Source organism: Macaca thibetana, chromosome 4 (genome assembly GCF_024542745.1).
Source record: "Macaca thibetana thibetana isolate TM-01 chromosome 4, ASM2454274v1, whole genome shotgun sequence".
NCBI lineage: Eukaryota > Metazoa > Chordata > Mammalia > Primates > Cercopithecidae > Macaca > Macaca thibetana.
Genome location: NC_065581.1, coordinates 133696472 through 133719665, shown reverse-complemented (window position 1 = coordinate 133719665; position 23194 = coordinate 133696472). Strand labels below are relative to the sequence as shown.

Here is a 23194-nt window from a genome sequence, read left to right as displayed (position 1 = left end):
ATCCATAATGGTCTTCCATCAATCTGCTTTAGGAAAAAAGAGCAAACTAAATAAAATTGGTTTTTAGCACCTGAGTCATTTTGGAGTTTCCCTTTTTAGTATTAGCTATTTAAGAAAAAAACTGGATTTTCACCTACATATTTTTAGGTATGTAGTGACTGTCATACAGTCAATGATTTTAAAAGGAAAGCAAAAATATTACGATTTTGACAAAGCAAGAACTAGGAAATTTACAGTTAAAGCTGATGTTCTTTCAACACGTGCCATGACCCTTAACTTTTCTGTCAAAAATTAAGTCAGTCAGGAATCTCTACGGTACCTAATGCTCCAGTACCTGAATATAGCAGAAGAGCTCTCAGGATTAACTATAAATTTCCCAGGTGGTTTTAGTTAAAGCCAAGGATATTTCTCAAATCAAGTTTAAAGACAGCTTAAATATGTTGCTTTATCTGCAAATTTTGGTAATATCAAAAAAAAAAAAAATCTGAGCTACGAAATGATCTGTACTGCTACTTCAGAATAATAAACTGCTTTAGTTTTCAATTATTTAAAGACAGGCACATTAAAATTAAGACTCTCTACTACATAGCAGATGGTTTTACAAAGTGGAACAACCATTTGTAAAGCAGTTTCAGAATCTATGAATAAAAGTTAACTGTCAATCACTAGGCTAAGATTATTTCATAAGCCAATGGATGCTATGCCTGTAACTGTTCACATCTTGTTTTGTGAAAGCTTTGGTGAATTTAAGTCTTCAAAACACTGACATATAAAGTTAAATTTGTTAGTGTACATCATAACTATATGCCTACTTAGTTAAAACCTGTTTTAAGACTATTTAAATTCAATATTTTAACAATTCTATTTCTACCTAGTAGCCCAAACTATACTGAAACTTCATTTAAAATTTTCAGCTTTGATAAAAGCTAAAAATCAGGCAAATGACATTAATAGAAACATTAATATTAACCCTTGACCTATGCCCGATTCCTTCCCAGCACTATTTCAAATGGCAAATGATAGCACTTTTCAGTCTTAGCATCTCATATCCTATATTGAATAGTACTGGACACTTTTCATGTACAGTTCTCATAATGCTTTTGCAGCAAAATTTTAACATACTGTACTTAGGTGAGCTTAAATTAATTTTAAATTATTTCAGTGATGTAAATCAATTTTAAAATAATATCTATTCAGGCGAAGTTGGGAACAAAAATTCCTTTCAATGTCATTTTCTCTTTCAAAATCATATTCACTGCTTTAACCGAGAAAGTTACCAATAATCAGAATAATTTCAAAGAGAAACTTACTGATTAACATAAGATCAAATGAATGATGAATACTTCACTGTCTCATAGTAGCCAAGGTTGATACACCATCATGTAAGAGCCTGAGGAGTGTATCTGTTTTACAGTGCTTTTATTTGGCAGAAAGAATACAAACTTGTGTAAGCACATAAAAAACAAGACTTTTCCACTGTGAGTTGAAGTCTAACGCTCCATCTTGCCAGTCATGGAACTGGGCTATTTATGACTTGCTGAATGTAACCAATAATAGCATAAAATACAACCCAATTCCTACTGGAAAATGTAATGTGAACAGCTCTTAAGGTTTCAAAAGCTATGAGTAAATTATCACATTGCTAGAGAAAGGACAAGAAAGTATAGTGTAGGATGCAGTTCTGTAATGATAAAAGATGTAATACGATGATTTGGTTATCTTTAATCATATGCTTCTTATCCTGTGTGTTCTCGTTTTCTAGTCTACTTTCCAGTAGGTAAAAATATCATGTCAACTGAGCATATTATCTTCTATCTACACAACTCTTAACTAAAGAGTTTTCTATGAAAACGATTACTGATGAATTGTGAATTTTTGACAATGTTTACACTACAGTGGTACCAATACTAATAATGTTCTGTCAGCATTTCCATTATAAACTTTATTTTTTATGGATTTATGTCTTAGTCATAAACTTTTTAGGTTGAAACTTGTTATCAAAATGATCAGATCAGAAATACTCTCAATTGTTTCGTCAATTTCTAGTTTGACAAGAGCTGCCCGCCCCCAAAAGAAAAAAGCTTAGGATAGCTAAGGATATCTGGGGGAAGGTATTTGCAGCTCAAATGACCATGGGTACATTTATCCACCAAACTGTAAAAAAACTGAGTCAAGTATGACTTAAGGTTCACTGTAAAAATGACTTTTAAAACATAGCATGAAGCATTCTTTCAAAGTTAACTGAATACTTACCTCTAATTCAATGAAAGTTGATCAGAATTAATGACTTGGTATTTAAGATGTTAAATTGACAGATTATATGAGGTAACTGTCAGATACTCTAGTGTGAAGCAGTTTCAGTTTCACATGTACAAAAGCTTGTCCAAACAAGGAAACTTGGCAAATTTTTCAGAAGAAAAACTTAAAATAATAAAAGAGATACTGCTACTAGGGTGAGGTTTGGCATGCAAAGTTTCAACACTGAGCAAGTTTTATGGCCAAGCTATATGTCCTTAAAAATAGGGCTTTATAAATGGAAGCACTGGCACAACCTTCACTATAGTATTGCAAACAGTAACGCTATTTTATATAACCTAGACAAGAACGTCTTTTTAAAATCAAAAAGCTGGTCTATTTTAATATGTTGGGCTCAAAAATTTTTAACAAAAATAATTGGAACCACTATTTTGTTTAAAATATCAAAGGTGAAAAGTCCTGGAACAGACTTGGGACTGTATAAGAGTTTGATTTATAAAGTCTGGCCATAGTGTTTTTCTCCCACCGCAGGTGAGCGTCAGTTGAGAGGAGCTCACTCTAGGAGGAAGGCACTTTTGGCAAAGACTGACAAAGAAGGGTGTTTGTCAAGCAGGTGTGGGGTCACCTAAGAGTCTGACATTTCTTAGTCAATCCCCATGTTTCCAAAAAAGCCTTTCCTGTATAAAGTTTACCACTCCAACTTTTAAAAGCAGCATATCTCTGTTAAAAGTGCCTTTTTTCTCTTTTTTATGTTGTTTTTGTTTTTGTTTTAAGGCAAAGCAACGTAAGTATTTCTGTTGTTGTTATTTTTCTTTATTTGTTTTAGTAGTCTGGAAAGATAAAGGCCACCATAAATCTTTCCATCTCTGAAAATTCCACCAGGCTAGCTTTAGCCCTAAAGTAGGAAAAAGTAAATGGAGTGGGAAGGAAAAATAAATCATCAAAAAGTGACAGGCTTCACTGAGTGCCAGGTGTTGTCTCTTTGTTACCAAAAAAAAAAAAAAAAAAAAAAAAAAGAAAAAAGAAAAAAAAAGAATATTAAAAAAAACAAACACCAAAAAAACAAAAACAAAAACAATCCACCAAAAATAACTCTCATATCCCAAGAAGAAATGATTTTTTAGTGGCCTTGGTCTCAGCATGGTCCTGCCAATTTCAAGCCCCGACCATACACGTATTCTCTAAATGGAATCAGTGGCTACAAAGCGGCCAGCGTATCGTTAGTCACAATACAACAGTAAGGTTGTGAACATACCTGAGCAATGTTCAAGGTCTAGAGCATTGGAGGATGGGCAGGACAAGACAGGACAGAACAAAAATAAAGGAAGAAAAAAAGAAAAGACAAAACAGTGACTATGAGGCCAGCCTCAAGGAACCCAGAGTCAGCACAAACCCTCCCACATGTTAAACCACCAAAAACAAGCAAACACACACCAAAAAAAAAAAAAAAAAAAAAAAAAAAAAAAAAAAAAGTCAGCAAGAAGGCCACGCTGAAGATACCAAGGGTTATATAAAAACAGACACCCAAACAACAAAAAAAAGTCAAAAATTATGGTTAAGTCATGTGTAGGTTTCTCTGGCAAAAGGTATACTTGAAACTGGCCTTATAGAAAAAAAAGCAATGCAAAATAAACCAACTTTAAAAATTTTTCTTTTTAGATTTAAACATTCTTAAAGTAATATATAAATGGTAGGAATAATACATTGTTTAAAAAACTATGTATATTTTTGAAAGTCACTAAGTAGTTTTTAACTGTTTTGCTCAGTTAGCTATAGCAAAGAAAAGAGAAAAGAATAGTGCAGATTCTATGCAGAATTTACTAGGTTTCCAGCATAGTACAGTACCTGCTTATTTAAACCTAGCATATTGCAGACCATATCCCTGGAATAAGGCTGCTCCAATACATATCTCAACAAAGCAGTCTGTGGTTCAAAGAGATCCTTTAAAGAAAATAAGAAAATCATTGCTTCAAGATCAATGTCAACATTAATCCAAATTATTAGAAATGAGATTTTAAAATCCTCTAAAGGCACTCGTTACCTTCACAGAGTAGGCAGTATCTAGTGGGAAAAAAATCATAGGATTTTAGTGCTTACAGGTCATCTGTTCCCACCCCTCATTTGCCTCATTTGACACCTGAGATGAAGCGGTTTGCCCCAAGGTCATACAGAGGGTAACAATAAAGATAACACTAGAACCAGACCTTCCAATCCCCCTTCCCCAGTGTACTTTCCACTATACTTTCCCTGAAAATGCAGAAGGTTTAAATTTTTTAAATTTTAGCATCTCACTAATGTCAATTTATATAGATTTTGTCCTAGGTGATCATGTTTCTTAGACATAAAGAAGCATCATTAATAATATCTTTGCTTCCTTTCTGTTAAAACTTAACAAGTCAGTTTTCTAGAAGGCTTTCTAGGCATGTAAGTATACAATTTCTGATAGTCAAATTCAGTTTATAATAAATAGTACTAGGCCGGGCATAGTGGCTCATGCCTGTAATCCCAGCACTTTGGGAGGCCAAGTTGGGAAGATCTCTTGTGCCCATGAGTTTGAGGCCAGCCTGGGCAATATGGCAAAACCTCATCTCTACAAAAAATACAAAAAACTAGCCAGGCATGATGGCATATGCCTGTAGCCTCAGCTACTCAGGAGGCTGAGGTGGGGAAGGTCACCTGAGTCCCAAAGGTCGAGGGTGTGGTGAGCTGTGATCATGCCACTATACTCCAGCCTGGGTAACAGAGTGAGAGCCTGACTTAAGAAACAAATAATCAAACAAAAAATAATACTAGAAAATGACATTAAAAATAAAATCTTTTTCAGAGTTTTCCAAATGACAGGCTGAATGTTTATTCAATGTCTTGAATATAGACCAATCAATTCCCTATTTTCCTAATAAGATTCAAAAAACAGCTTTTTAGCTTAAAGCATATCAACTTTTTGAGAAGTAGATGAAACAGCGATAAGCCTATTTATATTTGTTAATTTTGCCTGCCCATACTTAAAAGATATTAATTTAAAAATATGAATTTATGTTTATTAAATAGATTAATTTAGAAGGATTTCATTCTAGTTTATTTTAACTCTTCCATGATGCTAGATGGTTTCTAAGTCATCTAATGGCTTTCTAGAGCACATCGTTTTCATTTCTATGTTGCTGGGGACATAACATTTTGATAGAGTTAATGAAAGTTTTTCTTCTTACAAACCTCAAGCACTGCTTGCATAAGGTTAGCTGGATGTTTTTAAATGTCTCCTTAGGTGGATGGACAGATAGAAAGAAAAAAAAAAATCACTTTATATACCTATTTTTAAGATAATCTTTAAAAGACTATGCTATTGTGACTATGATGTAAAAACCTTAGAAACAGTTATGGCATTAAATTTCTTTTTTTTTTTTCTTTTAAATTCATTTCTATCAGCCTGTAATCCCTCTCTATTCACCCCATCTACCGGAATGTCTTTGTTTACTGTTTCTTTCTTCATTTTAACAGTAAAATGTCTGGGAAAGGGGTCGAGTACATACACATTCACTTCAATGTGCTAATTTTAAAGAATTCCTGAGGCATTTTAAAACAGAATAACCAAAGTGACTGTTTTACGAAGACGTTCTTATAGCAAGAGTTGACAATGTAGATATAGTTGTAAAAAGAGCAACTAGGCCCAAAAAATTATCAGTCCAGTCAGCAAGACTGCTCACTAATGCAACAATTTAGAAGGACTGGTGCCCCTTAAAGGGTATATCAAAATTTCAGTGATTTGAAAAAGCATACCCTCTTCCCTTTAGGGTCAAACTTAGAAATGTGACTTCAAATATAGTCACATTAGTCTTAAGTATCATTGTAATGAAGTAATTTTCTGTTCAGAAATGTAATCTAAGAAGAATGAAGACAGTTTCTAAATACTGTTTACAAGTGTAAACAAAAACACTATTTCCAAATTTGGAAGGACAAATAACTTGATAGCACAGGTGTTAAGAGTGTAGATTCTGGAATTAGACTGAGTTCACATTTAAAAGCTCTACCACTTTTAAAATGTGGGGACTTAATCAAGGAATCAATTTAAAATTTCAGTTTCCCACCTCCGAATACCTTGCCAGAGGTGGACCACTGGGGCATAAACACCCACAATAGCATCAACCACAGGGTATATTTGGATACTAGAATAACATGATAAACTATAAGCTACCTTTCATTAAATATTTACTTCTTCAGATTATGAAGCAACAATTTAGCATCACACTTAATCTAGGTTGAAGACTGTCAGATGGACTAAAAGTGTCATTATATTTAGCAACATACCTTATCATATGGCAAAAGGCCTTTCAAAGGAAAACGAAGAGTTGCAGGATCCAGTTTCCATGAATTACAAATGGCACCCGAGTTATTTACAACTGGCAGAAGACTACAGCGACCTGGACGTATCACAAAAATGTTTTTAAGTAAATGTGAACACAGCAGTACTTCATTCACTTCATAAATATTTAATGAACATATATGCTGAAATAGGCATTGCTTTGGTTTAAAAATGGCTTATAAAAATGTTTCAGTGAGACTGAAGTTTGGGAATTTTATTTTTAGTTCAGATAGTTGAAGATCAATTTGCACAGGCTTTCCAAAGTTGAAAATGTTGCATTTTGTCTAAATGTCTAGGGCAGAGATCAGCCAACTATAATCCATGGGCCAAATCCAGCCTGGCACCTGTTTTTATAAAGTTTTATTGGAACACAACTGCCTTTGCAGTCCAATGGCAGAGCTGAGTATTTGGAACAGATTCTGTAGCCTACAAAGCTTAAAATATTTACTAAATGGCCATTTACAGGAAAAAGTTTAAGACTGCTAGTTCAGTGTCAACATGATTAAACTTTATGCAGGATATTCCTAGAGGCTTTACACGTCACATATGACTATCAGCTCATACATCCAACTGCCTAACAAATATTGTCACTTGGATGTCCTACAAGCACCTCAAACTCAACATGTCTCAAATTCATCATCCTTCTCCAACCTACTTTGCTTCCATAATTCACTACATGATATCAATATCCACTCAGTTACAAAAGCTAGAAATCTGATAATTATCTGTCTAGTGTCTATTTAGATTATTTTTGTATTTTCAGTATCTAGAATAGCACCTGGCTCATAGGAAGAACTCAATATTTGATCACTGAATAAACAATGGTCTATATTTCCACACGGTTCTGAGGTCACCATGATTTCTAGAAATAATTCAAGAGGATATGTGGGCACTGCAAAAATTGCCAAATCACATGGTTATTTTTAAAAGAAAGTTCAGAGACTCTAACAAAACATGGGAAAATGGAAAATTAGATGAAAGGAAGAGCAAAAGTGGGAATTAGAATGGGCTGAGTGAGCTTGACACCTTCACGTTCTATAGCCACAGAGGGACAGGTCTGTTGAGCCTTCCAGCTGCCTAGAAATTCCATGGTGCTTTACTAGCTGTATTAAAATGTCTTTCTAATCACCAAGAAACTCACTTCTAGAATGGTTTTAAATGAAGATGAAACCCATTCCAGAGAGTTTCTTTTTCCTCCCTGTATTTGGCACACAAAGTAAGTGAAAACAAGTGAAAGACATTATATTAAGCTCTTAGAGAGTCACCAATATGACAAGTCACCAAGGCACATATTAAGAGACCATCCCTCAGCTTTGTTCAATAGTAAGATTACTAAAAATCAGGTACTATTTGGCATATTTAAAATTATAATCCTACCACAAATGGAGTTTATCCTTGCTGTGGGCCTGAAGGTATCCACAAAGTCTGATACTAGGTTTCCAAGTAACTGAAGAGAGAAAGAGGGAAGTCAAGTAAATAAGTACAAAAGGAAAATTGAGGCTGCCCCTGAAATATCGTGAACATTTACATAAAATGAGATAATATATGTAAAGATTTAGTACAATGCCCTGGCACATGATAATTGTTTAAAGGTTAGCTCCCTTTTGCTTCCTTCTAAAAAAATCACTCACCAGTTCATCTGTCCCTGAATTAAACCAAGTCACACCACCATATCCTTAGCTATTTGATGAAGCTGAGCATATTTTATCACATGGCATATAAATTGTCTCAATGGAAATGCAGAGAAATGAAAGAAATACATCATGATTAAAAATATACATATTATCTAAGGATAAAGTCATCATTAAAAGAATAAGCACACAAAAATAAGATTAATATAACTGTTTTTGACAAAATACCCTTTTCCGTGTGTGAGACGGGGTCTCATTCTGTTGCCGAAGCTGGAGTACAGCTCACTGCAGCCTCAAACTCCTGGTTTCAAGTAATCCTCCTGCCTCAGCTCCTGAGTAGCTGGGGCTATAGGCACGTGCTACTATGCCTGGCTAATATGTGTGTGTGTTTTGATGTTTTGTAGAGACAGAGTCTTGTTATGTTACCCAGGTTGGTCTTGAACTCTTGTCCTCAAATCATCTTCCCACCTTTGCCCTCCAAAGTGCTGTGAGCCACCAAACCCAGCCGAAAATTTATATTAAAAATTTGGGAAATATAAAATTTACCCAGTGTGGAAGTTTGCCTTCAGGATACAGTTTCCTGATCTCAGTGACTGCAAAATAGGCTGGTAATAAGCAGGCATTTCTTTCCAAGATATATGCTATAACCTAAGAAAAATAAAAATGCCACATCATTCTTGACTAGTCCCACATATAAGCTCTTTATTTTATTTATTATCATTATTTATTTTATTTTTTTGAGACAGGGTCTTGCTCTGTTGCCCAGGCTTTGAGTGCTGTGGCACAATCATGGCTCACTACCATCCTCGACCTCTGGGGCTCCAGTGGTGTTCCCACCTCAGCCTCCAGAGTAGCTGGGACTACAGGTGTATGCCAGCAGGCCCGGCTAACTTTCTAATTTTTTGTAAAGACAATGGGCTTAAATGAGCCTCCCGCCTCGGCCTCCCAAAGCATTGGGATTACAGACATGGGCCACTGAATCTGGTCCATGTGAGCCTTTTAAATATAACAATGATAATGACAACAAAAAAAGATATTAAAAAGTAGAGATGTTACTTTCTGGAGAGATGTTGGTCAAAGGACAAAATTTCAGTTTGACAAGAGGAATAAGTTCAAGAGACCTATTGGACATTATGGTGACTATGGTTAATAACAATATAATGTATACTTCAAAATTGCTAAGAGAGATTTTAAGTGTTATCATTAAAAAAATAAGTATAATATATATATACACACACAGACAACTGCTCCTTGTCGATTAAAATAAAATGTAGAGATAGTATTTATTGGATTTATTGGGTTTCAACTGTAGCATAAAAGAATACATTTATATGTAAAAAAATCTAAAAATAAAGATTAATAAACAATGGAATACATTGTTCAATGTTAGTAAATAACCTTGCACATGCTTTAAATATTGGCACACTTAAACAGGAGAGCAACAGACCAACGTAACAATTCTTGCAATACTAGTTACAAAGTACAAAGATCTTTTAAGTGGTCCACATGCTGAGGTCTTGTAATGGTTTAAGCTATTTTAATTTCTATTTCATTGTTTTTGTAATTTAAAACCATGAATTAAAATTTAAAATGTCCTTTTGAAATATAAGGGAACTAGCATCTTTTAAAATAGAAGTGATTTTTTTTTTGTAGAAGAAATAGAGCATCTCACAAAATACCATAAGTATTAAAAGCACAGACCTAAACAAAGCTAGACTTTTTTGAGGTTGTGATCATGAATTTCAGATATGTCTAAATTACCTCTCTTGCTGCCAGAAGCTGCTGTACAACAGCAGAGCTCACTGTATTAGGAATTGTCAAAATCTTCTCCAAAATCACTTTTAAGAGATCTCGAACACCCTGATATAAGAAAAAAGACATGGATTAAAATTAAGTAGTGTCTACTGTGTTAGCTAAAACACCCAAAGGTTTCAGGGTTATATATTCCTTCCAGGTCACACCTTTAAATTTCCTGAATCCTAGTTACTATCTAAGTCCCTAACATTAACTCAAGAGAAGAGTCATGTTCCAAAACAGAATTCTAAAGACTGTCTTACAATACGATGAGCAAAAAAAGTCATTATACAGTTTGCCAAACTTTTTTGGCCCTCATAACAATGGAAGGGTTTCCACTGTTACAAGGGTCAAACACCTTAATTTATACATACAGACAGAAACATATTTTAACAAGACTTGAAAGCACTCTGAAAACTTGAGTAACAGTATCAAACTTTTTGGTAGACGACTCTTTCTGCTCACTCCCTTTTGTGCTGGGATTATAGGTGTGAGCCACTGTGACTGGCCTATTCTCCCTTCTCATCCATCACATACCTTAATCTCTCAAGGATATCCAAGGCTATTCTGTTAATCATTTCCACATACCTAATACTAGTCACATTATCTGATATATAAAGAAGAAATTTCATTCAACATGCATTTATTGACTATGAACTAGGTAACCAAGCTTGTAAGAGACAGAACACATACATAAAAGAACAATTATGAAGTACCATACAAATAAGAAGGCAAAAATTGCATAAATCCGAGTAAAGAGAAAATAATTAGCAAAAGCTTCTTAGAGTTAACTGTGTGATAAATCATGATTTAAACTAATAATTATCTGTTAGGTCATTATCTGGTAAGTCATTTCAGATTAGAGAAAATGCAGAAATAAAGCACAGGGTCAGACACTAGTAGTTCTTGGGAAAAGGACAATGACAAAAGTCTCCTTTTCATTAAGATACAGAATGGCTTTTGTAGCTATGGAGTCCCTAAGCCGTTCCATGAGACAAAACTAGAGAGTGTACGTTGTTTTTGGTCAAGAGCCCAAAGTGCTGAAGATATTAGTTGAGATAAGACTCACGTCCAAGGGAGGTGAAGCAGGTCTTGTTCCCTTCATCAGTGATGCCTACCATCCCTTCTCAGTTCCACACACCCCTGCTCTGTGCTTTCATTTGAAGGGATCATAACACTTGCAGCATGAAGGAACATGGATTCTGCTTTGTGACTTCCCTACTCTTCATAAAAATGTATCAGCTACCTGTACTTATAAGAATGTTGGGAGGGGAGTAGAGGAGCCTTGGGAACAACTGAGTAATTTTAAATCTCTTCAGGAAATATACCACAAGAAATAGACAGATTTTGTAAATGCTTCCACAACATGTCTCTCACCTGAAAGTAGGATATGCACACTGAAAAATCAATCATATCTGAAAACAATCACTTTTTATAATGAGAAAAATATACCTTGTAATCCACTCCCCCAATTATTTTCCGAACCAGTTTAAATGTTAAGGCCCAAAGCTGTGTTCTTTCCCACTCAAGAGTGTCAGAGTTTATCAGGGATTCACAAACCAGCCTATAAAAAAAGAAACAGCCATTCCAGTTATAAGACAGAATTTTCCAAGTTCTCTAATAGCCACCGATATGGTTTGGCTGTGTACTCACACAAATCTCATCTTGAATTGTAGTTCCCATAATCTCCATGTGTCATGAGTAAAACCACTTAAATCATGGGGGACAGTTTCCCCGATCCTGTTCTCATGATAGTGAGTTAGTTCTCACAAGATCTAACGGTTTCACATGGGGATTCCCCCTTCGTTGGGCACTCATTCTCTCTCCCGCCGCCCTGTGTGATGAGGTGCCTTTTGCCACAATTCTAAGTTTCCTGAGGCCTCCCTAGCCATGCCGAACTGTGAGTCAATTAAACTTCTTTCCTTTATAAATTACCCAGTCTCAGGTATGTCTCTGTTAGCAGCATGAGACAGACTAATATAGCCATAGTCTATGGACTGTATTATATTTATCCTCTCAAATATCTTTCATAAAAGTGCATTATTACTAAGTACACTTATAAATATGTATAGCATTTTACATTCTTTACTTGTATGAAAGATCAAAAACAAAGTAAGAATGAAATAATATTCACTACGTTATATTTTACTAGAAAGAAGTGTATCTGGAGCTTTCAGTTACATGTTTACCATCTATCACCTTGTGGTACACTGGATTTTTCCAAGAGGGTGGCAACAAGATTTTTGATCCCACATCTTCTTCTGAAATGTGACACTGACATTTCTCCCAAGGAGAGGTAGGGGGAAAGTCTATGTTCTCACTCCTTAGATGTGGGCAGACCTAAGACTATGGCCGAAAGAATGCAGTATGACTTCTAAGACAAGGTGACACAATTTCTGTCTAGCCCTCTTTTGCACACTTGCTGTTAGGCTCCACCATGAGGTGAGAAAGTTCAGGCCACAAGGCGAGGGCCTGTGGAGGTTCTGGCTAATAATCTCAGCTGAGGTTCCAGATGACAGCCAGGAACTAACCACCAGATATCTGAGTGGGGAAGCTTTTGCCATGCTCCAGCCCCAGCTACATCGATCATTAATCATTAAGACCTTGAGGAAAAAGTGCCTCTTAAGCCCAGTCAACCACCAAAACCATGAATAATTTTAAAACCTGAGTATTATTGTTTTAAGCCATGAGGTGTTGAGGTTATGCAGCAAAAGTAAAGTGTTACAAACTAATCAAAGAGATTAATCTCAGCACCTGGGCAGAAACATCTGATTTTGAGCCCACAAGCATTATATAATTCAAAGATTATGACTCCTAAAAACTAAAACCTGAGGTATTATATAAAGGATTACTTGATGAACCTCACTTTCTTCTTCATTCTCTTATCTTTTCACAACAACAACCTCAACCAATTTCCAATCACATATAGAAAAGAAAATTCGTCAGATTGCTCATACCCATTAAACGTACCTGGGTGGAAGGAGACCAGTCTCAACTGCCATTGCTAAGCAGTCATAAAGAAAAGAAATTCTTTTAGGACTATGCTGACCATGAATAAACTTAACAATCCACTGGATACACTGTTCATGAGACTCCTGGAAAATTAGAGAATGATTTTATTTGGGGTCTAAAGTTACATTTTTATAAGAAATAGCTAATACTACAACTGGAAGTATACCAATACTATGAATGAAATACTTCACTATGAGCATCTGTGGATGAAAATAATTTTTTAAAAAAGGAAAATTAAAATGTTCAGATTTAGTATTTGTCACATTAAGCTTAAAATTTTGCAATTATATAGATAAAATGCTACCTTTTTATTACATGGGACCTTCAAAAGTATTAATTAACTAACATATCAATGGTCAATAGAAAACTCTTAACACAGATCATTGTAAGGCATTGTAAACATTGCCCTTTATGGCATATATAAATATTACTGTCACTGGGAGTAAAATTCATTATGGATCAGTATGTATCAGCCTTATGAGAATTAGGTGTGAATCTAATCCCTAAGAGCCTAAAGAAGAGCCCATTATGAATCTAATGACATGTCACATTTCTGGACTTGCAAAACGTTAAATATGATGTCAAATGTTGTGCTGTATCAAAGTTTATCTTCTAGGATATCTCCAAAAAGAGCCTATAATGTTCTGCTTCTCTCCATGACCACTGTTCTCATACATACTTCTATTGTGGCACATATAACAATGATTTGGAAATACCTATTTTCTTCCTGGTTTCTCCATTAGAGGGCCACATCATAATTTATAAAGTGTTTAATGAATTTTTTAAAAAAATTTTGGAAAGATGTTCAACATCACTGAGAAATGCAAAATAAAATTATACTGAGATAAAATTTCTCATGTTTTTGATCAGCAAAGATCAAAAAGCGTAACACTCTATTGTGAGGTTATAATAAAAAGATACTCTCAAACATTGCTGGTGGAAGTATAAACTAGTATAACCCTTGTGGAAAATTTAATAATTTCTATAAAACTTACAAACCAGTAAGGCTTTTGACTCAGCAATACTATTTCTAGGAATTTATCCTATTTTTCAGGCATAATATTATTCATCACAGCACTGGTTAAATGAGAAAAAGTTAAGAAGAAACTTAAGAGTCAGTAGAAGATTGGTTAAATGGAGGAAGGTACAGCCATACAATGGAATATTACGTTGCTATTTAAAAAACAAGTAAGAAAAGCAGCAGAAACCTCTGCAGATGCAAACGACTCTGTCTGACAGCTTTGAAGAGAGCAGTGGATCTCCCAACACGGAGGTTGAGATCTGAGAAGGGACAGACTGCCTGCTCAAGTGGGTCCCTGACCCCGAGTAGCCTAACTGGGAGACATCCCCCACTAGGGGCAGTCTGACACCCCACACCTCACAGGGTGGAGTACACCCCTGAGAGGAAGCTTCCAAAGCAAGAATCAGACAGGTACACTTGCTGTTCAGCAATATTCTATCTTCTGCAGCCTCTGCTGCTGATACCCAGGCAAACAGCGTCTGGAGTGGACCTCAAGCAATCTCCAACAGACCTACAGCTGAGGGTCCTGACTGTTAGAAGGAAAACTATCAAACAGGAAGGACACCTACACCAAAACCCCATCAGTACGTCACCATCATCAAAGACCAGAGGCAGATAAAACCACAAAGATGGGGAAAAAGCAGGGCAGAAAAGCTGGAAATTCAAAAAATAAGAGCGCATCTCCCCCGGCAAAGGAGCGCAGCTCATCGCCAGCAATGGATCAAAGCTGGACGGAGAATGACTTTGACGAGATGAGAGAAGAAGGCTTCAGTCCATCAAACTTCTCAGAGCTAAAGGAGGAATTACGTACCCAGCGCAAAGAAACTAAAAATCTTGAAAAAAAAGTGGAAGAATTGATAGCTAGAGTAATTAATGCAGAGAAGGTCATAAACGAAATGAAAGAGATGAAAACCATGACACGAGAAATACGTGACAAATGCACAAGCTTCAGTAACCGACTCGATCAACTGGAAGAAAGAGTATCAGCAATTGAGGATCAAATGAATGAAATGAAGCGAGAAGAGAAACCAAAAGAAAAAAGAAGAAAAAGAAATGAACAAAGCCTGCAAGAAGTATGGGATTATGTAAAAAGACCAAATCTACGTCTGATTGGGGTGCCTGAAAGTGAGGGGGAAAATGGAACCAAGTTGGAAAACACTCTGCAGGATATCATCCAGGAGAACTTCCCCAACCTAGTAGGGCAGGCCAACATTCACATCCAGGAAATACAGAGAACACCACAAAGATACTCCTCGAGAAGAGCAACTCCAAGACACACAATTGCCAGATTCACCAAAGTTGAAATGAAGGAAAAAATCTTAAGGGCAGCCAGAGAGAAAGGTCGGGTTACCCACAAAGGGAAGCCCATCAGACTAACAGCAGATCTCTCGGCAGAAACTCTACAAGCCAGAAGAGAGTGGGGGCCAATATTCAACATTCTTAAAGAAAAGAATTTTAAACCCAGAATTGCATATCCAGCCAAACTAAGTTTCATAAGTGAAGGAGAAATAAAATCCTTTACAGATAAGCAAATGCTTAGAGATTTTGTCACCACTAGGCCTGCCTTACAAGAGACCCTGAAGGAAGCACTAAACATGGAAAGGAACAACCGGTACCAGCCATTGCAAAAACATGCCAAAATGTAAAGACCGTCGAGGCTAGGAAGAAACTGCATCAACTAACGAGCAAAATAACCAGTTAATATCATAATGGCAGGATCAAGTTCACAAATAACAATATTAACCTTAAATGTAAATGGACTAAATGCTCCAATTAAAAGACACAGACTGGCAAACTGGATAAAGAGTCAAGACACATCAGTCTGCTGTATTCAGGAGACCCATCTCACATGCAGAGATATACATAGGCTCAAAATAAAGGGATGGAGGAAGATTTACCAAGCAAATGGAGAACAAAAAAAAGCAGGGGTTGCAATACTAGTCTCTGATAAAACAGACTTTAAACCATCAAAGATCAAAAGAGACAACGAAGGCCATTATATAATGATAAAGGGATCAATTCATCAGGAAGAGCTAACTATCCTAAATATATATGCACCCAATACAGGAGCACCCAGATTCATAAAGCAAGTCCTTAGAGACTTACAAAGAGACTTAGACTCCCATACAATAATAATGGGAGACTTCAACACTCCACTGTCAACATTAGACAGATCAACGAGACAGAAAGTTAACATGGGTATCTAGGAATTGAACTCATCTCTGCAGCAAGCAGACCTAATAGACATCTACAGAACTCTCCACCCCAAATCAACAGAATATACATTCTTCTCAGCACCACATCACACTTATTCCAAAACTGACCACATAATTGGAAGTAAAGCACTCCTCAGCAAATGTACAAAAACAGAAATTATAACAAACTGTCTCTCAGACCACAGTGCAATCAAACTAGAACTCAGGACTAAGAAACTCAATCAAAACCGCTCAACTACATGGAAACGGAACAACCTGCTCCTGAATGACTACTGGGTACATAACGAAATGAAGGCAGAAATAAAGATGTTCTTTGAAACCAATGAGAACAAAGATACAACATACCAGAATCTCTGGGACACATTTAAAGCAGTGTGTAGAGGGAAATTTATAGCACTAAATGCCCACATGAGAAAGCAGGAAAGATCTAAAATTGACACTCTAACATCACAATTAAAAGAACTAGAGAAGCAAGAGCAAACACATTTGAAAGCTAGCAGAAGGCAAGAAATAACTAAGATCAGAGCAGAACTGAAGGAGATAGAGACACAAAAAACCCTCCAAAAAATCAATGAATCCAGGAGTTGGTTTTTTGAAAAGATCAACAAAATTGACAGACCGCTAGCAAGACTAATAAAGAAGAAAAGAGAGAAGAATCAAATAGACGCAATAAAAAATGATAAAGGGGATATCACCACCGACCCCACAGAAATACAAACTACCATCAGAGAATACTATAAACACCTCTACGCAAATAAACTAGAAAATCTAGAAGAAATGGGTAATTTCCTGGACACTTACACTCTTCCAAGACTAAACCAGGAAGAAGTTGAATCCCTGAATAGACCAATAGCAGGCTCTGAAATTGAGGCAATAATTAATAGCCTACCAACGAAAAAAAGTCCAGGACCAGATGGATTCACAGCTGAATTCTACCAGAGGTACAAGGAGGAGCTGGTACCATTCCTTCTGAAACTATTCCAATCAATAGAAAAAGAGGGAATCCTCCCTAACTCATTTTTTGAGGCCAACATCATCCTGATACCAAAGCCTGGCAGAGACACAACAAAAAAAGAGAATTTTAGACCAATATCCCTGATGAACATCGATGCAAAAATCCTCAATAAAATACTGGCAAACCGGATTCAGCAGCACGTCAAAAAGCTTATCCACCATGATCAAGTGGGCTTCATCCCTGGGATGCAAGGCTGGTTCAACATTCACAAATCAAACATAATCCAGCATATAAACAGAACCAAAGACAAGAACCACATGATTATCTCAATAGATGCAGAAAAGGCTTTTGACAAAATTCAACAGCCCTTTATGCTAAAAACGCTCAATAAATTCGGTATTGATGGAACGTAGCTCAAAATAATAAGAGCTATTTATGACAAACCCACAGCCAATATCATACTGAATGGGCAAAAACTGGAAAAATTCCCTTTGAAAACTGGCACAAGACAGGAATGCCCTCTCTCACCACTCCTATTCAACATAGTGTTGGAAATTCTGGCTAGGGCAATCAGGCAAGAGAAAGAAATCAAGGGTATTCAGTTAGGAAAAGAAGAAGTCAAATTGTCCCTCTTTGCAGATGACATGATTGTATATTTAGAAAACCCCATTGTCTCAGCCCAAAACCTCCTTAAGCTGATAAGCAACTCCAGCAAAGTCTCAGGATACAAAATTAATGTGCAAAAATCACAAGCATTCTTATACACCAGTAACAGACAAACAGAGAGCCAAATCATGAATGAACTTCCATTCACAATTGCTTCAAAGAGAACAAAATACCTAGGAATCCAACTTACAAGGGATGTAAAGGACCTCTTCAAGGAGAACTACAAACCACTGCTCAGTAAAATAAAAGAGGACACAAACAAATGGAAGAACATACCATGCTCATGGATAGGAAGAATCAATATCGTGAAAATGGCCATACTGCCCAAGGTTATTTATAGATTCAATGCCATCCCCATCAAGCTACCAATGAGTTTCTTCACAGAATTGGAAAAAAAACTGCTTTAAAGTTCATATGGAACCAAAAAAGAGCCGCATCTCCAAGACAATCCTAAGTCAAAAGAACAAAGCTGGAGGCATCACGATACCTGACTTCAAACTATACTACAAGGCTACAGTAACCAAAACAGCATGGTACTGGTACCAAAACAGAGATATAGACCAATGGAACAGAACAGAGTCCTCAGAAATAATACCACACATCTACAGCCATCTGATCTTTGACAAACTTGAGAGAAACAAGAAATGGGGAAAGGATTCCCTATTTAATAAATGGTGCTGGGAAAATTGGCTAGCCATAAGTAGAAAGCTGAAACTGGATCCTTTCCTTACTCCTTATACGAAAATTAATTCAAGATGGATTAGAGACTTAAATGTTAGACCTAATACCATAAAAACCCTAGAGGAAAACCTAGGTAGTACCATTCAGGACATAGGCATGGGCAAAGACTTCATGTCTAAAACACCAAAAGCAATGGCAGCAAAAGCCAAAATTGACAAATGGGATCTAATTAAACTAAAGAGCTTCTGCACAGCAAAAGAAACTACCATCAGAGTGAACAGGCAACCTACAGAATGGGAGAACATTTTTGCAATCAACTCATCTGACAAAGGGCTAATATCCAGAACCTACAAAGAACTCAAACAAATTTACAAGAAAAAATCAAACAACCCCATTGAAAAGTGGGCAAAGGATATGAACAGACATTTCTCAAAAGAAGACATTCATACAGACAACAGACACATGAAAAAATGCTCATCATCACTGGCCATCAGAGAAATGCAAATCAAAACCACAATGAGATACCATCTCACACCAGTTAGAATGGCGATCATTAAAAAGTCAGGAAACAACAGGTGCTGGAGAGGATGTGGAGAAATAGGAACACTTTTACACTGTTGGTGGGATTGTAAACTAGTTCAACCATTATGGAAAACAGTATGGCGATTCCTCAAGGATCTAGAACTAGATGTACCATATGACCCAGCCATCCCATTACTGGGTATATACCCAAAGGATTATAAATCATGCTGCTATAAAGACACATGCACACGTATGTTTATTGCGGCACTATTCACAATAGCAAAGACTTGGAATCAACCCAAATGTCCATCAGTGACAGACTGGATTAAGAAAATGTGGCACATATACACCATGGAATACTATGCAGCCATAAAAAAAGGATGAGTTTGTGTCCCTTGTAGGGACATGGATGCAGCTGGAAACCATCATTCTCAGCAAACTATCACAAGAACAGAAAACCAAACACTGCATGTTCTCACTCATAGGTGGGAACTGAACAATGAGATCACTTGGACTCGGGAAGGGGGACATCACACACTGGGGCCTATCATGGGGAGGGGGGAGGGGGGAGAGATTGCATTGGGAGTTATACTTGATGTAAATGACGAGTTGATGGGTGCAGCACACCAACATGGCACAAGTATACATATGTAACAAACCTGCACGTTGTGCACATGTACCCTAGAACTTAAAGTATAATAATAATAAATTAATTAATTAATTAAAAAATAAAAAAATAAAAAATAAATAACAAGAAAGGAAGGAACAAGTAACTCTTGGACTGATAGGGAATTACCTTTAGATTATTATTAGGAGGAAAAAAGTGCTAATTAATTAACAGTGTACATGGTATATGATCATGCTATAAAAGTGTTTCTATACGCATAAAATACTTCTAGAAGAAAACATAACTTGAGGATATTGGCTAGAGACAGAAAAAAGAACAGGTAAGAGAAGAGAGAGAGACTAGTTATTGGATCCACCCTTTTTATACCTGTGCATTTTGAACCATATGAATGTATTACCTATTAGAAAATAATTAAACAAAAGGTTAAAACATGACTGTAATAGCATTATATGATCCATGTCTGGAGTGGCAAATCTTATCACCAATGGCTGACACACAGTTCTCATTTCCCTACCCATAATACACCATGAGAAGGTAAGGCACTACTGGAATGTGAGCTCTTCGAGGATGACACATTTTGTCTTTTTTACGGATACATTTTCTGGTAGCTGTTCTTTGTTACTTTTACAGTTTGTTTCCTCATTTTTACTATAATATCTTCCTATCGTTATTATAGAATCTTGGTATTCCTATTGTAGCATCTTTGTATCAATGCTGTGACAATTCCTTTATTAAGTAAAACAAATGGAATGTGTATCTTTGACAAGTAAAGCTTAACACATCTGTTTTCAAGTGTACCAAATAAATCCGAATAGGATGAAAATGATCTTAATTAATCTAACATAGGGGAGTTTTTTCCTTTTTTTTAACGTTGCACACTGTGCAGTATCAACTTGACTTCTCAACATAGGTTTTCCACCGAAATATACAAATTAAAACAAACGTAAGCCAGAATAAAAAATGATGACAATTTTATTTCTTCCTTCTCAGGAAGATCTTAAGAGCAACATCAAAGTAAATGTTAAAGGAAAAAAAAAAAAAAAAAAAAAAGGGGGCAAAAATCATCAGCTGAATGTATTAAAAATGAAGTGCTCACCTGAGAAAGACCACCCCAAAACTGTCTGAAGGCACCCAAACAGCTAATTAGTTTTGTTTTCTCATCTTCAGGAGTATCCATAAACATGCTAAAAAAATAAAAATTACATTATTTGTCATTCGTTTTAAAAAGGTAATTACACACAATCAGAATAGTGGATCTTAGAACCTTCCAACATGAAACTAAGTAAAATCTGACAGATACAATCACATGAAAACACAAAAATCCGCCACGCATACACTCACCCAGGAAAAGCCTCTTCTATAACTTCCGTTTTCTGTAAAAAAAAAAAACAAACAAACAAAATGTAAACAATGTTAATTTTTAAAAGGCGCCTCCCTTATCCAAGTATTACAATGTAACACAGGACAAGTCACCTTAATCAGCTCTGAAACTATCAATACCTGTCGGGCCTGTCACTGTATCGATTTCAAAGGATACAATGAACTTGACAGCAGTTTGAGAATCACTAAACCTCCCCGCACACAACCTCGATGTCAAAACAAGAGAATAAAAAGGGAAGCGTGAGACGAAGTTGCCTGGGCCAGCTTCCTTGGTCTGCTGCCCCAGCGTCTACCCGTCCCCGAGCCGTAGTCCTGGATGGCCGGCAGCTGCACTCACCACCACCTCTTCGAAAATGCTCTGCAGTTGCGTCTCCATCTGTACTATTACCCCCGCCTTTCCGGGGTGCCCGGTAAGGCCCGGGTCAGACCCGAGCTATGGGAATATATGGGGCGAGGGTCGGAGACCGCCGGAGGAAACCGTAGCTCTCCGACGTCGCTTCCCTCCCCCAGTGCTTTACCGGGGAGCCTTCCCTCCGCAGCCCAGCCAACTGGAGGAACCTGTACGGAAGACCGGAAGGGCCCGGTACGCTCTGTTTGCAAACCCCGCAGAAACCAGCGGCGCCGCCAGACGGTTCCGCCTGTGGAGAAGGGCAGCCCGCAAGCCGGACGAGAGCGCCCCCAAACGGAACCTTGAGCCCAAGGACCCCGGAGGCGTGATCGACCGCAGGCCGCCACCTCCCGGCTGGAGAAGGAGTTGCTTCCTGCTCGGGACTAACCCGTTTGCAGACTGGGAAATGAAAAGCTTGAAACCCAGAGGCTGCAGCCTGCGGAAAATGCTGGAGCCACAGCTGATGTCTGTGAGCAGCTGACCTTCTGGACCTCCATCAGCGGCCTGCAGCCAGGAGCTGAAGCCACAGAGACGGTGTCTTGTCAACTATGATAACCTCAGTGCAAATGTGATTGACTGACTTTTGAATGCCAAACCAATTTTGCTTCTATGGTATAAATGCTACTTGGTCATAATATATTATCCTTTTAAATGTATTGCTGGATTCTATTGGCAATATTGTTGAGAATACGTGTTTTTCTTCATATGCCACCGTCATCACCAACCCCTAAAACATCTGTTATGCCTTTTCGATGATCAGCTTTCTTTACCTCAAAAAGAAAATTGTTGATGAGAGTCATAGACATGCAAAGGGCCTTTCACTTCTTTGTGAAATGCCACAAACTGCTAAGCATGAACTACTCCTTTGTAGCTGCTAAGTGATGAGCTGATGAGTCCCCATTAGTGGTTTTGTTATACAAGTCTCTGACCTGGCATAAATTTAGTTTTCTAACAACTTTAACATGCACATGCAACCATCGTTGCCCACACAATAGCTACTAAAAGCTTAAAAGAAATAATTCAGATTCCCTGCTGGAGAAAAACTTGAAGAGTTAGGCTTCGTATATTGTTTGCTAGGGTTGCCATAACAAAATGCCACAGACTGGGTGGCTTAAACAACAGAAATTTCTTTTCTTGTAATTCTGGAGGCTAGAAGTCTGAGGTTGAGGTTGGTAGGGTTACCTTCTATAGAGCCCTCTGTCCTTGGCTTGTAGATGACCTTCTTCTCCTTGTGTCTTCACGTGGTCTTTCCTTTGTACATGGCTGTGTCCTAATTTTCTCTTCCTAGTAGGACACCAGTCAGGTTAGGGCCCATATAGCTACTTTAAAGAGCTTTAGTTCAGTTGAAGAAGTAGACATTTTAAACCGTAATATAGTGTAATATGTGCAATACTAGTGGTGCTAATAACGTGCCAGGGGGAAAAGGAGGAAATACAAATTTTTCTACAAAAAGGGATTTAGAAAGATACCTACGTGAGTTTGCTTAGACTGCTGTGAATAGCATACTATAAACTGGGGGGTAATTTGAGTCTGAGCAAACTGAAAGCTGATAATTCAGGCTTCTTTATCCATCCTTGTCCTATCATGATTTAGAGTGGGGGACTAAAGAGCCAACTGGAAACTCTGAGCAACTGGGTAGGGCTTATCAACTTTAAGCATCATTATAGTGTGGTCTGGGGGCGTTGTT

General features: G+C 37.1%; 1 protein-coding gene across 3 annotated transcripts in view; it reads right to left on the bottom strand.

Annotated features, from left to right (window-relative positions):
* Positions 1-21713, bottom strand: part of MED23 (mediator complex subunit 23) — a 47152-nt gene extending 25439 nt beyond the window's left edge. Inside the window, exons 1-11 of one of the 3 annotated variants that reach the window (XM_050786301.1) lie at positions 21457-21713; positions 21081-21112; positions 20836-20923; positions 13009-13133; positions 11491-11602; positions 10006-10104; positions 8791-8892; positions 7991-8060; positions 6559-6671; positions 4102-4197; positions 3512-3529 (exon numbers count right to left, since the gene is read on the bottom strand). In XM_050786301.1, coding sequence (XP_050642258.1) covers positions 3512-3529; positions 4102-4197; positions 6559-6671; positions 7991-8060; positions 8791-8892; positions 10006-10104; positions 11491-11602; positions 13009-13133; positions 20836-20923; positions 21081-21112; positions 21457-21495 — 894 coding nt within the window. In that variant the 5' untranslated portion in view covers positions 21496-21713. Of the gene's footprint in view, positions 1-3511; positions 3530-4101; positions 4198-6558; positions 6672-7990; positions 8061-8790; positions 8893-10005; positions 10105-11490; positions 11603-13008; positions 13134-20835; positions 20924-21080; positions 21113-21239; positions 21423-21456 lie in introns of those variants that run through there. The other 2 variants (XM_050786303.1, XM_050786302.1) reach the window with 2 other exon arrangements.
* Positions 21714-23194: the final 1481 nt, after the last annotated feature.